Source organism: Ciona robusta, chromosome 3, assembly GCF_009617815.1.
Source record: "Ciona robusta chromosome 3, ASM961781v2".
In the NCBI taxonomy this organism is placed as follows: domain Eukaryota; kingdom Metazoa; phylum Chordata; class Ascidiacea; order Phlebobranchia; family Cionidae; genus Ciona; species Ciona robusta.
In genome coordinates, this window is record NC_143237.1 from 144,528 (window position 1) to 158,419 (window position 13,892).

The following is a 13,892-nucleotide window of genomic DNA, read 5'->3' on the forward strand; positions in this document are numbered from 1 at the left end:
AAGGTTCTTGCTGAACTATATGAATGTAGAGAATTCAATTTTGATTTATTATACGTGCCCATTTATGATAGCATTGTAATTGTAAATTAGAACCAGGCTATTGTATAGCGGCTTGAGCGAGTGTAGATACAACATAATAATCAACAAAATAACGTTATCAGCAATGTAGTAAACGGTGTAAGATGACGTATTTCACTTGTTGTGATACGTCATCTTGTTGTTCAGTGGACGATTGTGACGAATCGGTTCGAAGAATTTGTTTAATTGCGTCATAATAGTCTGCCTGAGGTGAACTGACAGCTGAGATAAAATTTGGTTTGTAAGAAAAACGCTGCGTTTTATAAGTAGGGTGCCTATGTTATAAACATAAGGAAACACGATTTAGATGAGCGAAGTCAACATGCCGGAAAACCTACAAACCACGAGGTAAGCATAGTTGGAGTTAAACCAGCGAATTATTTCTGAAACAAGTTTACATTTCAAGTCGTGACGTTGGCGTAGCTGATGACGTAATATTGGATCCTAACTGCGACCCTGACAACCCAGTTGTCGTTGATTACGACAGAGTGGTGGACGCGAAACAATGTATTGGGAGGGGGGTTGTGAGGACGCCATGCACGGTACGGTGTTATTGTGTGCAAGGTTCACAACTTTAAATACATGGCCAATGAAATATGTTGATTTATTCATTCATGTATTTAAGTAAATAATAAATGTAGTAACCAAATGAGCTGTAACGTTACGTAATATGCATACGTGATGTTTAGGCGCTAGTGTGTATATATGATAATTTCATATTTTCACAATATTTGTTTCACAGTGGTCGCGAATGTCCCATAATCTGGGCATCGATATCTTTTTCAAGAAGGAATTCATGCAGTTCACCGGAAGGTAACAATATAATTTCTAAATATTATTAAGAACAAAATACGGTGAACGAAATATGACAGTTATTTTCAATCTAAATTTATCTTAACACGCAATATCCGGTCACAATAGTACGTGTTGTCGCCTGGTATGACGTTTAGACACCGCCCACTTTTGGACCAATCAGAAGCCGGCGTTCGACGCTGTGAGGCAACACCATAATGCGTCACATACACAGTGATAATTTGAACGACGACGTTTTTTTTTCAGGCGGTAATTTATCGCGGGTATAATGAACTTTTGATACTGTGAGTAAGATATACCATACCAACGAAAGAGACGTAACAGTAAAACAACAGTCGCCATAACACACTTTTTAATACAACAGAAATACAAAACTTATTTGGTAAATAGCGTGACCGTTACACCGTAATGTTGACATTACGTTGTAGTAATCCTATGACCACACGCTGTGTATCAGGCATCTCCGTATACGGCCCACTATATATATTTTTATTCTCTCTGCTTATACACCATACACCACCATATCTGGATATATCATTTCGAAGAAACTGCATACATTTGCTAAACGTGTGTTCTATCTTAAACACCCGCACATTACAGTTTCAAGGACCGAGGTGCTTTATATTCGTTACTTAAGCTAAGTGATGAACAACGTCGTGGTGGAGTAGTTACAACATCAGCTGGTAACCATGCACAAGCATTGGCCTACCAGGGGAGGAAGCTGAACATACCGGTCACAGTAGTAATGCCGATGCAAGCTCCATTGGTGAAGGTGAGGGTCACGTTAATAACGGTTGCTTATAGGTTAAAAACATATCAGCCGTATTACAATAATCACCCACAAAGTTACATACGTGGTAACTCGTAAGCAGGCACGAGGTGTATGGAACAGAACACCCGTGTTATAACGACTGTCGTTGCCCCGTCATGCGAGGATAAATAAGTTACGTTAATTCATAATATCGTGTACTTAGACCGTATGTGGCATAGATATGACATGAACCACACACATACGCCGTAGTAAGCATGAACTGTGTTTGCTCACAACACACGCGTTGTTTATGATGTCATATTTGTTGTGGTGGTTATATTGTACTACGTTTGTGACAGTATAATGGTCATCGCAATGTATGTAGATCACTAATGTGCGCGATGAATATTAATATCATCTTTAAAACAGGGCTTAAGTAGAATAACAAATATTTTTAGTTCGTCAAATTGTGTCCTTTATTATTGCGGACTAGATTTCATTTCAAACAAATCCTACCCGTTGACTTATAAAGTAAAGTCATTGAAACATAACTTTATGAATTACGCCACCAGTTTAAATATAACCACTTTGCAGGTAAACAGTTGTAAAGATTTACAAGCCACCGTCATTCTACATGGACAACGATTCGACGAAGCGAAGTCGTACGCGATGGCTTACGGAAAGAAACACAACTTGTTGTATATCAACGGGTAATTATTAAGTTACATTTATCAAGCGTGGACGTATCTAATGCAGAAGAAGAAACGACATCCGATTCTTGATATTCAATGAATAAATTTAAACATTTGTAGTTTTTTTATTTTATTTTAGGCAACTCTGGCCTAAATCCTTGGGTGTTGGGGTAATGGGTCAACTCTGGTCTAAATCCCTGGGCGTTGGGGTAATGGGTCAACCCTGGCCTAAATCCCTTTGCCTAAATCCCTGGGTGTTGGGGTAATGGGTTAACTCTGGTCTAAATCCCTGGGTGTTGGGGTAATGGGTCAACCCTGGCCTAAATCCCTGGGTGTTGGGGTAATGGGTCAACTCTGGTCTAAATCCCTGGGTGTTGTGGTAATGGGTCAACTCTGGTCTAAATTCCTGGGTGTTGGGGTAATGGACCAACTCTGGCCTAAATCTCTGGGTGTTGGGGTAATGGGTCAACTCTGGCCTAAATCTCTGGGTATTGGGGTAATGGGTCAACTCTGGTCTAAATCCCTGGGTGTTGGGGTAATGGGTCAACTCTGGCCTAAATCCCTGGGTGTTGGGGTAATGGTCTAATTTATAGATCCTGGACAAGGACCTCACCTCTATCGTGATTAAATAAGCAGGCCATATAGATCCGGCCATGCCTCTATCGAATGTGATTACAAGTTTCCTTCCCAGCTACGATCACCCCGATATATTGGCCGGTCAAGGGACCATCGGGTTGGAAATCTTGGAAGACGTTCCTGACGTTGATTGTATTGTGGTCCCCATTGGTGGGGGAGGGCTGGTGGCTGGGATCGCTGCGGCCGCCAAACATATCAGACCGGAGATTAAAATTATTGTGAGTTGTTTGTTTGTTAACGGATGTAACTTGTTTATGACAGCCGTTATAACACGGATGCGCGATGTTCTGTTTCATACACTTCGTGCCTGCTTACGAGTTACCATGTATGTGACTTTGTGGGTGAATATTTGTTTAATGTATTGCTGACAATTTTGACAACCCGTTAGTGACCACTGGGTTGGAGAATTGTCGGAAATTGTCTTCCCCAAGGACACATACGCCCACATTGATCGTACAAGTTCTATTTTGCCTTTAATGTTAGCGCCATAAAATGTCACAAACTATTGCAAGCAGATAAAGACTTTTTGATACTTTAACTTTACTTTTATTGAAATGCTTCCATGATGAACCCCACTTTATCACATCCTGGTTCACACAGGGTGTTGAGTCGCAGAAATGTCCATCGTGGACGTCAGCTGTTAACAACGGGAAGCCCCTGCCATGCCCAATATCAAAGCAAGGAGCGAAGGATTCTATAACGGATGGTTTGAGTGTTATTGAGGTAATGAGGTTGTATATAAAACATAGGTATATGTGATATGTGTGGAAAACTATATCGTATGAAACAGTGGAGTGCCATAAACAACTCAGTGTGTTTTAATTTATATTGTGGGTTTAGAAGCCACGCTTTAATGTTTTAACGACTGTTATTTTTTTGCTAATTCCCTTCTCTTCGTTGTTTAATTTTTTTTATTACTGTTATCAATAAATATTTTTATGCTATGTAACAAACTACACTGCTTCGTATAAACCATTACACCGTGATTTATATTACAGGTTGGCGTGAATTCTTACGCCACCGCCCATCCACTGATGGATAAGATGGTTACTGTTAGCGAGGATTACGTTTGTACGGCGATCCTACAACTTATGGAGTTCGAAAAGTCGGTGGTGGAAGGAGCTGGGGCGGCGGGGTTCGCTGCTATTATTGCGGGGTTGTTGCCCGAGTTGCATGGACTCAAGTAAGTTGTGTAATGTCGTATAAACGCGTGTACAACTGCATGCGTTGGGCACGCACGGTGCAGTGGTTTCGAATGATCGCCACGAACCCAAGGATGTGGCCGAAGCTTGACGTTGCTACCATTGTGGGCGTATGTGTTCTGGCGCAAGGCAATTAACGGTGTCGCAGTACATTTGAAAAAAATCACCCACGAAGTTACATATGTGGTAACTTCTAAGCGGGCATGAAGTGTATGAAACAGAACACTCGTGTTATAACAACTGTCGTTGCCCCGCCATATGGGAAGATAAATAGGTTAAAAAAGTTACATACGTGATAACTTGTAAGCGAGCACAAGGTTAAATCAATATCGAAACCAATAAATTAACCCACGTATTCACCAAGGGTTGTGACCGTGTTATGTGGAGGAAACATCGATATCACTACGTTGGGTCGAGTGATTGACCGCGCCCTCATGATGCAGGGAAGGCTGTGTAGATTCAACTGCATCATAAGTGATAGGGCTGGAGGGCTTGCTGAGATATTGGGGATTGTTGCTGATGGTGGGGCGAGGTGGGTGGGTGTTGTACATGTTGTCTGTATAGGGTGGGGGAAGATGGGACACCTATTCATTCTATTTTCTCGTTCTATTTTTAAGTAAATAAAGAAAATTCAACGAATTAGAAAACCGTATCCTCACGACTCCCATAGACCGTTGTTAATTGTTTAAACCACGATCAGTATAGTTGAATATTATGTGCTAAAGGTGTCCCTTCTTCCCCCACATAATATTATATTAACACATGAACCTAAAGTAACGGTTACGGTTTATGTACTGCTGGCAACTCGGTGTAGATTTGTGGAAGTTCTTTTATAAAAAGCTTAATTTGTAAAAGGTCGTTTGAAAACAGTAACAACGGTAATCATACCTATGTAAATACGTAGACGGGGAAAGGGGAACTTTAGGTAAAAACTTGAACGGTTTATATAATATGTTGTTGGAAGCGCGATGTTCAAATGTAAAACCATTGCGACGTATACACAATCGACACCACTGAACATTATTCACCTATTTACTTTCAGTATCAAAGACATCATGCACGACCGCATGTCTCTCCCATCGTTCGTTTACAAGACATCCGTTCGATTGACAGTTGAGACACGTGACAAGAACCATGCGCGAAGTTTGAGGGAAAAATTGGAAGAACATTACGGGAGCGACCTAAACTGGAAAGCAGAATAAAAATGGAAAACTTTAAATAAAAAAACAACCTCATTGAATAGTTTACCACGGTGAAGCTCAAGTGCATCAAATACATATATAGTACTGTGGGGTAAGATGGCACTTAATATCCCATACTTCCCAATCGTGTTTTTAACAATCAACATTGTTTAGAGTCATGAGGATACTGTTATACAATTCTGTAAATATTCTTAGTTTACTACCGAATGGGACGATAAAAAAGCACCACGTTCCATCTTACCTCACCCAGCAGTGCTAGACGTTTTGCACACATATATATACACCATGCTTTAAAGTTGTTTTATATTCGTACATTACATCGTGACCTTTATTTCACTGAAGACATTAGTTACGGATCGTGTTTTGCATTATGTGCCGCGCTTATAACTTTGTTCAAATCATTTCTTTCTGTAACGTCTTGTGAAGATAAAACGATGAAATATTTTACAAATGTATTTACGTTGTATACTATATTATAAAGCAAGTGTCTTTAAATGAAGTTTATATGAGATGGAGATAAACAGTGTGAAACACAGAAGCAACAATACGTATAAACAGTTCAAATACCAATCACACAGCTTATCAGTTGCATATCAAACAAATTGTAGAATAATTGCTAAAAATCTGCATTAAAATAAACACAAGTGCTAGATATGTATAAACAGGGGTAAGATTAAGCCTTGGATGTAATACATGACTTGATTTGATCCATATATGAATAAGCAGCATATGCAGTAAAACTTACAATGGCCAGCCCAATCGACCATTTAAATAAAGTGGGAACCCTTGATGGTTGTCCCACTTTGCCCCATGGTAAGTTGCTTGAATATATGGATGATGTTGCAACACTGGGTGGCATCGGATTTCCTTTAATTCGATCCAACACTTCATCTGCCGCGCGTACACCGGACTCAACAGCGCCATCTAGGTAACCGACCCAACGTCGTGCTGTCTCCGTTCCCCCCCAATGTACCCTGGGGTAAAACAAGTGAAACAAGCGTGAAACAAGTAGTAAAACAAGCGCCGTGGTTATACCACACCTACCTAATGAATGGTATCCGCAATGCTTGGTGGAAATACATGAGACATCCAGGTTGCATGATACCAACAGGGGCCCCCCCTATATATTCCTCTTTACTCCAATCCTTATCAATATAATGAATCAACTCTGTCCGACTTTCCTCGCCCAACAAAGACACCAAACATTTCACGACTGCTTCCTTGCGTTCATCGACCTGCGTGTGGGGGTGTGGGGATAAACTATGAAGAACCACCAATAACAATGCCTGGTCAATATGTGGAAATGGGCAAACCTTACCCATATATAGGATACCACAACAAACACCATTGTTGTGTCCGATTGTAAACTTGTGTGCAACAACGACATTTATCATACTTGCCACTAGTGTTGGCTGGGTTATCAAATTGTGACAATAAAATGGAACTAATTTGATGGTAAAGTTGCGATATAACTTTAAAGTTGTCCCACCACAACGCAGATAATTATATTCTCTATGGGTGAGGTCAAGGACTTATTATTTATGCCCGTTATACTGTAAATAATATCTACATTTCAACCAACCAAATATATTAAACCAACTAACAGATTTATTCGTCCAGTAAGCAGCATGTTCTCCACCAATAAAAGCAACCAATGCAGGGTTACCTCGATGCGACGTCGCATCAAATGTAATTGACAAGGGACCAACAGACTCGGAGGGAACAACGAACGCGGTTTCGCCTGAATCTCCGTTTTCCTGGATATTGAACAACATTTATTAAATAAATGTTAAGTTGTTCACAATCAACCTATTATTCAAACCTTCCAGGTTTCATATTTACCTTGGTTCGGGATTTAGTGTTTGCTTTTCCTGGTCTCACATACCAACATATGGGGTATTGGGATAAATATTCGGGTATAAAGGAAACTATTACTTTATAAACATTTAACACTCAGTAAGCGGGAAAATAAATCACAACACCAACACAACATTGTTTCAAAATTTCCACAACATTGTTAAAATATAAATAACCATAAAAATGTGACACTTTGCGCACTATAATATTAATGCTGCATGAGAGGCATTGCTGCCGACTGCTTGGTGGTTCTTGGCAGTCAAACTCCAACCCAAGCTTGTTACTGCTGTTAAGTTGGTTTGAACGCAATATACTCGGTACAAGTTTCCCATGGAACCCTCACCTTCCAGAAAGCCGACTTATAAGTGAGCGTACATTTGATGAGGTGACCCATCGGCATCCGCATGCTTAGTTGCGATCGTTCGTACGGTAGCGGTGGATTGAAGTGGATGTGATTCACCAGGTGTGGAGGGGAGGTGCATATTATGTGTTTGGCTTTGTATGTATCACCCTGCTTGGTGGTGAGTGTTGCAAAGTCATTGTTGCTCTGAAAGGCAATGGGGTGGTTAACATTCAGTATTGTAGCAAATTTATTCACGTAAAGTTACATACGTGGTAAGCTGGCATGAGGTTTATGAAACAGAACACCCGTGTTATAACAAATGTCGTTACCCGGCCATGTGAGGATAAATAAGTTACATACGTGGTAACTTGTAAGTGTGCACGAGGTTTATGAAACAGAACACCCGTGTTATAACAACTGTATTTGCCCGGCCGTGCAAGGATAGAAAAGATAGCTATTATATTGGTAAGGTATTTATATATTATCCAAGATATATTACCTGATCAATAGACACAACAGGGCAACCCAACATTATCTTGGCTGAAGTAATTCTGTCTTTCAACTTCTCAATCAACTGGTAGGTTGTTCCCTTTATAAGAATCACAATTATCAAATAAAATTAATTATATACAATGTCACAGTCGAACTAGCAGTGAAGCTTTCACGACAAAACTTCCGCCTGCCAGGTTTGTTGAGCTTTACTACTAGAACGCCGGCCTCGTACAAAGTTTGAGTTTTAAAACTTAAGGAACTAATGGTCCATCGCTAAATACAATTTATCTATTTCAAAATGTGACGCACTAATTCAAACTATATGAACAAAGTTAGCAAACCAAGATAATTTACATTAAGTTGAAACTCTTGAGCGGCCCCATCAATCTGATCCACCAAGAACCTGAACCCCCCGGCCAACGAACAGTAATAAAGGATGTAGAACAAGGAAAGTTGAGAAGGTTCGCATCCGAACACAACTCGCAACGTACATGCAAAGAGTTCTTTACTGGCTGGGAAGAATACGATAAGTTTACAATCAAGTAAACATATAAATCAATTATAAATTCATTCATGCTATAAAAATAAGCTATCAAATATTAACTTTTGACATATATACTGTCAAGTTAGATATATTGGTTTTAAAATAACATTCATCTATAAATGCCAATTGTTAACATACTTTCAAACATGAAGTTTTGATCAGCAAATGTTTGAACTGTTATTTTATCCCAGGCAGCAGCATTGGGACATTTGATTGGATTGTCCGGATCTACTTCGTTTGCCATTGATTCCATCTGGACGTGAGAAATACAATGTTTGTGAAGTGAAATGTGGGGGAGTTTGTATCAGAAAATGTTATTTTACAACGCGCAAATGCACGATGTTAATTGACATGAAAATAAAGCAGAAAAAATAAGAGATCAAACGCTGTTGCCGAAGTTTTGGTTTTAATGAATAATAAACCGTTGTTTAATACTGAAGATAAGTGATTAATAAATGGGCTCTAAGCACCAGCTTTAAAATAAGTTGTATTTTACAACCATGTACTTTGTTTTACGAGCAAAAACGTTTATTTAACTGAGAATCAACATTTATTTTGTGATTAACTCGTGTTGACTTAATACAGCATTGTTGCACATAGGCACGTACACAACAGATGTCAAACCTTTGAACTAATGATAATATTACATTGTCACTGACAGTGGAAAATATTAAAATAATGTTAAAAATACTCAATTTTTCAAATTTTGCACAAAATCTGAGGTGACGCTAAAATGTAGTTACACTTATAGTTGTCAAACATAAGGAATCTCATCTTACTGTAAAAGGTAAGTTACATTCATTCATTTATGATGTCACCTCTATTTTAAAAGTAAGGCAGCTTGTCACCCTAGTAGCCCCTAATGTTACGGGCTTGCCATAAATCGCTTTTCACCAATAGAGCAAGAAAACAAAACTACCTTTTTCAATGTCCGATCCATATCAATAAGTTCAAATATCCCAATAGAGGGGATGAGACCAGAATAAGTTGAAATATTCTCCAAGCTATGCAGTGCAATCTTCTTCCTTCCCTCAACAAACTGGGGCCTGGTTGATAATCCAAACTCCTTGATGAGGTTCATCACATTGTGCTGGGAGCTGTGGGGGGGAGGGGGGTATCATGAATACATTTTAATTATCTCTATGAATACAGTAATAAAGATCATATTAATTAAAACAAACAAAAAGAAAATGAATTACCAGAATAAAAACAATGAATGTTAAGTGTGAAGAAATTGTATTTTTATGAACGAATCTCATCGGTGGACCACCCTATACAGCAAGGAATCAAACCCAGATTTTCTTACAAACCAGCTTGGTATTCATTATAATCTGGTACGTAATAGTAGATATATTAGTAGTCATGTTATAACGGTATGGTAGATACAAAGTACCTGCTAACCCAGTGACCTCCCAAGTCCCAATCGTCTGTTCCATCCAATACAGTCAACTCTGCTTGTTGGAGTCGACCACCAAGCCGGTCTATATTTCACCAACATAAGTAAGTTAGATAATTGTTTGTTAGTTATTATGCCAATTTATGTGAAGACTTACCATTTGCTTCGAAAACCGCGACTTTCAAGTCACTGCAAGTCTTAAAGAGATGATAGCAACATGTTAGGCCAGATAAACCACCGCCTATAACAGCAACATCATATTCTTCCCGCATAACTACAATAAGTTTATTCTAATATTTATTTTGATTTAAGACTGTTCTGTGTCAATCAATAACATTAGTTAAAGTTAGAACACGTAAACGTTCATGAAAGTTTTCCGGTTGCTGCGTAACCTGCGTTTCAGGTTTTGCTTCAGCTGACTTTAAATACTACAGTTCATCATGACTCAGCACTTCTGCACATTCTAGGGAACATGTGACGACACACTGTGTAGCAATGCCACCATAGATACCTAAACATATGTTTAGGTATCTATGATGCCACGACTAACTCAAATACTGGCTAGTGCACCAGCACATCTACGAATGTAAGACACCACATGAACGCAGTCGCATTGGGAATCTTGAATGACAACACCAACTCAAGGTTGATATTACATAAACTACAATACGAATGAATGTAACTTGCTTTATCCTCGCATGGTCGAAAAACGACAGTCGTCATAGTTCTGTTTCACACACCTTGTGCCCACTTACAAGTTACCACGTATGTAACTTTGTGGGAGATTGTTTTTTTAGGTATAGCTGATAACTTGGACAACCCAAATATACACCCATAATGGTGGTCGTTGCAATGTATATTCGTATTGTATGGAGTCTGTGCTTAAATACTACTGTGGCTGCTACCAGCCTAACGTAATATTATAAATAAATAAATAGTTCTAAATAGATCTTGAGGTTTAAACATTTATTGTATCAGCAGTTGATATGCGGCGCCAAGTCAGGATATTTACATCTATGGCAGATGAAACGTTGCAACAATATTTATTTCTTCACAATATTGAAAGTTTGTTTTACATCGAAGATTCCGAACACGCCCACCGTCTCATAAACTGACCGTCTCATAAACTGAACTTACACCTCCCAACACACCATCGTTATACGTGGCTTACCGCGTTAAGAGGCGTACTGTGAGAAATTGGACACACGACACAAGAAATTGGACACGGCACACACTTCTGACCTGGTATTGGCTGATCCAATGAATTAAGATATAAAATATAAAAGGGGTGAGCTGTAGCACCTAACCATTCGCATCACATTTGTTTATATGTTTGTATGTGATTGTTTTGGTGTAGAATGAAGTGTAGAACTGTATATTCCGAGTCACCATGGTTGGACAAGCTAGCTATAGACCCCAATTAAATATGCTCGTAGAGTTAACTATTATAAATCTCCCCAATAGTTAAATAAGCTCCCAGGGTTACTGCCACATCATTGGAGTAGAGGTTGCATAGAGATTACGAACACGCATAACATCTGTACGAAATTAATTCCCTTCATTGGCACTTCGTGTGTAGTGTAAGTGTGTACATACATAAACACCACAATCCCCCAACACCACCATACCCCACCCCATACAATAAGCACAGCAACACAGCATTCTCTATGGGCCAATACAATAATAAATATTAAAACCGCTTTTTTTCGCCGCCGCAAACCGTCGCGTCGCGTCGCAATAACTAGTTGTTTACGAAGTGGGGAAACTGCATAAGAACGGATTTGGGAGCTAACTATAGCTTGCTTTAACGCAAGATTGATCGAACCGAGTGATCTTCGGAATCACTTTATCCGCCGCAACAGCGTCGATTTTGCGTCGCATATTCGCGCTTGTTGTCGATTCAAAAAAGGAATGACAACATAAACTGACACCTGGAAAAAATGAATTGGTTATTTTTTTTAGGGGATCTAACAGGGGGCTGACATTTTTAGCATTTTTTATCCCTACCCTAGTCGCAGGTTTGGCGCCTAATTGTTTTGCAGTTGGAACCCACCAGCTTTCGCCGACCGGACTTTTAACCAACCGGCGTGTAAGGGTTTTCGCAAACCAGGACGGTCTGCTGTATAGGCCTGGGTGCAATGACACGTGTTGTGTCGGCCCGGTGCAGTGTCCCAGTTCTGTCTAACTTAAACTTCCTAACAGCGATCCCTAGTTATAGCGATGTCACTTCTATCTATCTGATGCCGACTGTCCGGCCTTGCTGGTAAGTGACACCAGGAGTTTGGGTTAAAGTTAGGGAAATCTGACCTGCGCGCACCGTTCTTATGCAGGTTGTTTACACACACACACATGGATGGAGAAATAAAACCCGAGATTCCCAACCACGTTACATTACTAACGTGTACAAAGGTGGACTTTAATCGTTTGATCTCCGTATACTTCCCCACCCCACACACCGTGTACCACATAAACATTCAATTTTAAACAAACATTCAATAAAAGGGACTTTTTATGCTACAGCTCACATAAGTTAGTATTTACATCGACTAAGAATAAATCTTAGTCTGGGTATGCTATGGCTCCATCTTCGTTCGTGAGCTTTTCGTTTCGTCTTTGTTTCTTTTCTGTACAAATAATAAAATGTAGATTTGTTGCCCATTTTTATATATTCTATAGCAGAGTGGGAGAAGATAGGACACCATTTTATTCTATTTTTTCGTCCCATATTTTTCTCGTGGTAGTACTAGTAGTAAACAAAGAACATTTAAAAAGTTAGAAAAACGTATCCTGACGACTCTCATAGACCGTATTTTATTGTTTGAAACACGATTAGGATATTTATATATTACGTGCTAAAGTTGTCCCATCTTCCCTCACCCCACTATATTCAGTACACAAGAATAAAGAACATTTAGGCACTATAACTGTTCGTTAATAAGAATTTGTGTATTTCTGCAATCTTCATTTATTGCAAATTAATAATGTTGTGGGCCAACTATACCACGTTGCACCCATAGCATGAAAGACACCCAGTATACAGTTGTTAATATGTTTGCGCTTACCGGTTATGCAGGTCAACGCAGCCATTCACTTGTTTAACCAATCAAACCGCTACATTACGCTTCGGATAGTTTGGGGTTAATGCGACTTTGGTAACGAACGTAGATATGTCGTTTCGAAGTTTATCTACCTTTCAACTTCTTGGTTGAATTGCTGTGGTAATAATATCAATTAAAAATCTAATTCATAAAACGTGTTTTTTTGTACAACATACAGCATATACAAATATATTGAGGTTTTGATTTCTTATTTGGTGGCGTCCATATTATAGAATTGGCGAACATATTAAAGCAATATACGAGCTAAGGGCAATTATTCGCTTTACAAGCAGCGACAAAGTAGGAACACTCGGTTTTATAATAAAGATACAAACTCACTTTCAACGTTGCCAATCCAAAGCTGCATCGACGTCTGTCACTCAACGCATCTTCAGTCGTGAGCGAGATAACATTGATGCGATTTGAACACAAGACTTCGATCTGTATTGTTTCAGTGTAGACTCAAATAAATTAAACTTTTAAAAAATTATTTCTAAAACTAACCAGCTGTAAATCGAACGTTACATTAATACAACAAATGAATGCAATGCATTGCCCATACATTGCATATTCAATGCTAAAACAAGCCCTTATCATAACCTGACTGCCCTCACTTTTCTACATTATAACCTCTAACTGCTTGACGTTTTTTCAAAATGGTGACAAACCAAAAGAACAAACCGCACACAAAACTCACATGAGCAAAAAATGAAAACGTGTTGATCACGTGGAACCCTGGGAGCAACGCTGAGAATTGTGACGTAACAATGTTAATTGTAATTTGCGCG

The 13,892-nt window shown here is 39.2% G+C and overlaps 2 protein-coding genes across 2 annotated transcripts; one reads left to right on the plus strand and one right to left on the minus strand.

The window, feature by feature from the left end:
- The first annotated feature begins 216 nt into the window (after window positions 1–216).
- LOC149737336 (uncharacterized) lies at window positions 217–5,829 on the plus strand. The gene is made up of 10 exons (XM_089873925.1): window positions 217–426; window positions 485–620; window positions 821–891; window positions 1,492–1,663; window positions 2,237–2,352; window positions 3,026–3,188; window positions 3,571–3,693; window positions 3,969–4,153; window positions 4,537–4,704; window positions 5,215–5,829. Exons 1-10 carry the CDS (start codon window positions 386–388, stop codon window positions 5,372–5,374), a joined length of 1,335 nt encoding a protein of 444 aa, XP_089730051.1. The 5' UTR covers window positions 217–385; the 3' UTR covers window positions 5,375–5,829.
- LOC149737337 (putative flavin-containing monoamine oxidase A) lies at window positions 5,812–10,480 on the minus strand. The gene is made up of 10 exons (XM_089873915.1): window positions 10,164–10,480; window positions 10,004–10,091; window positions 9,530–9,707; window positions 8,749–8,863; window positions 8,421–8,578; window positions 8,074–8,163; window positions 7,575–7,778; window positions 6,979–7,131; window positions 6,419–6,609; window positions 5,812–6,348 (listed from the first exon to the last, which is right to left on the minus strand). Exons 1-10 carry the CDS (start codon window positions 10,276–10,278, stop codon window positions 6,048–6,050), a joined length of 1,593 nt encoding a protein of 530 aa, XP_089730041.1. The 5' UTR covers window positions 10,279–10,480; the 3' UTR covers window positions 5,812–6,047.
- Between the last annotated feature and the right edge of the window lie 3,412 nt (window positions 10,481–13,892).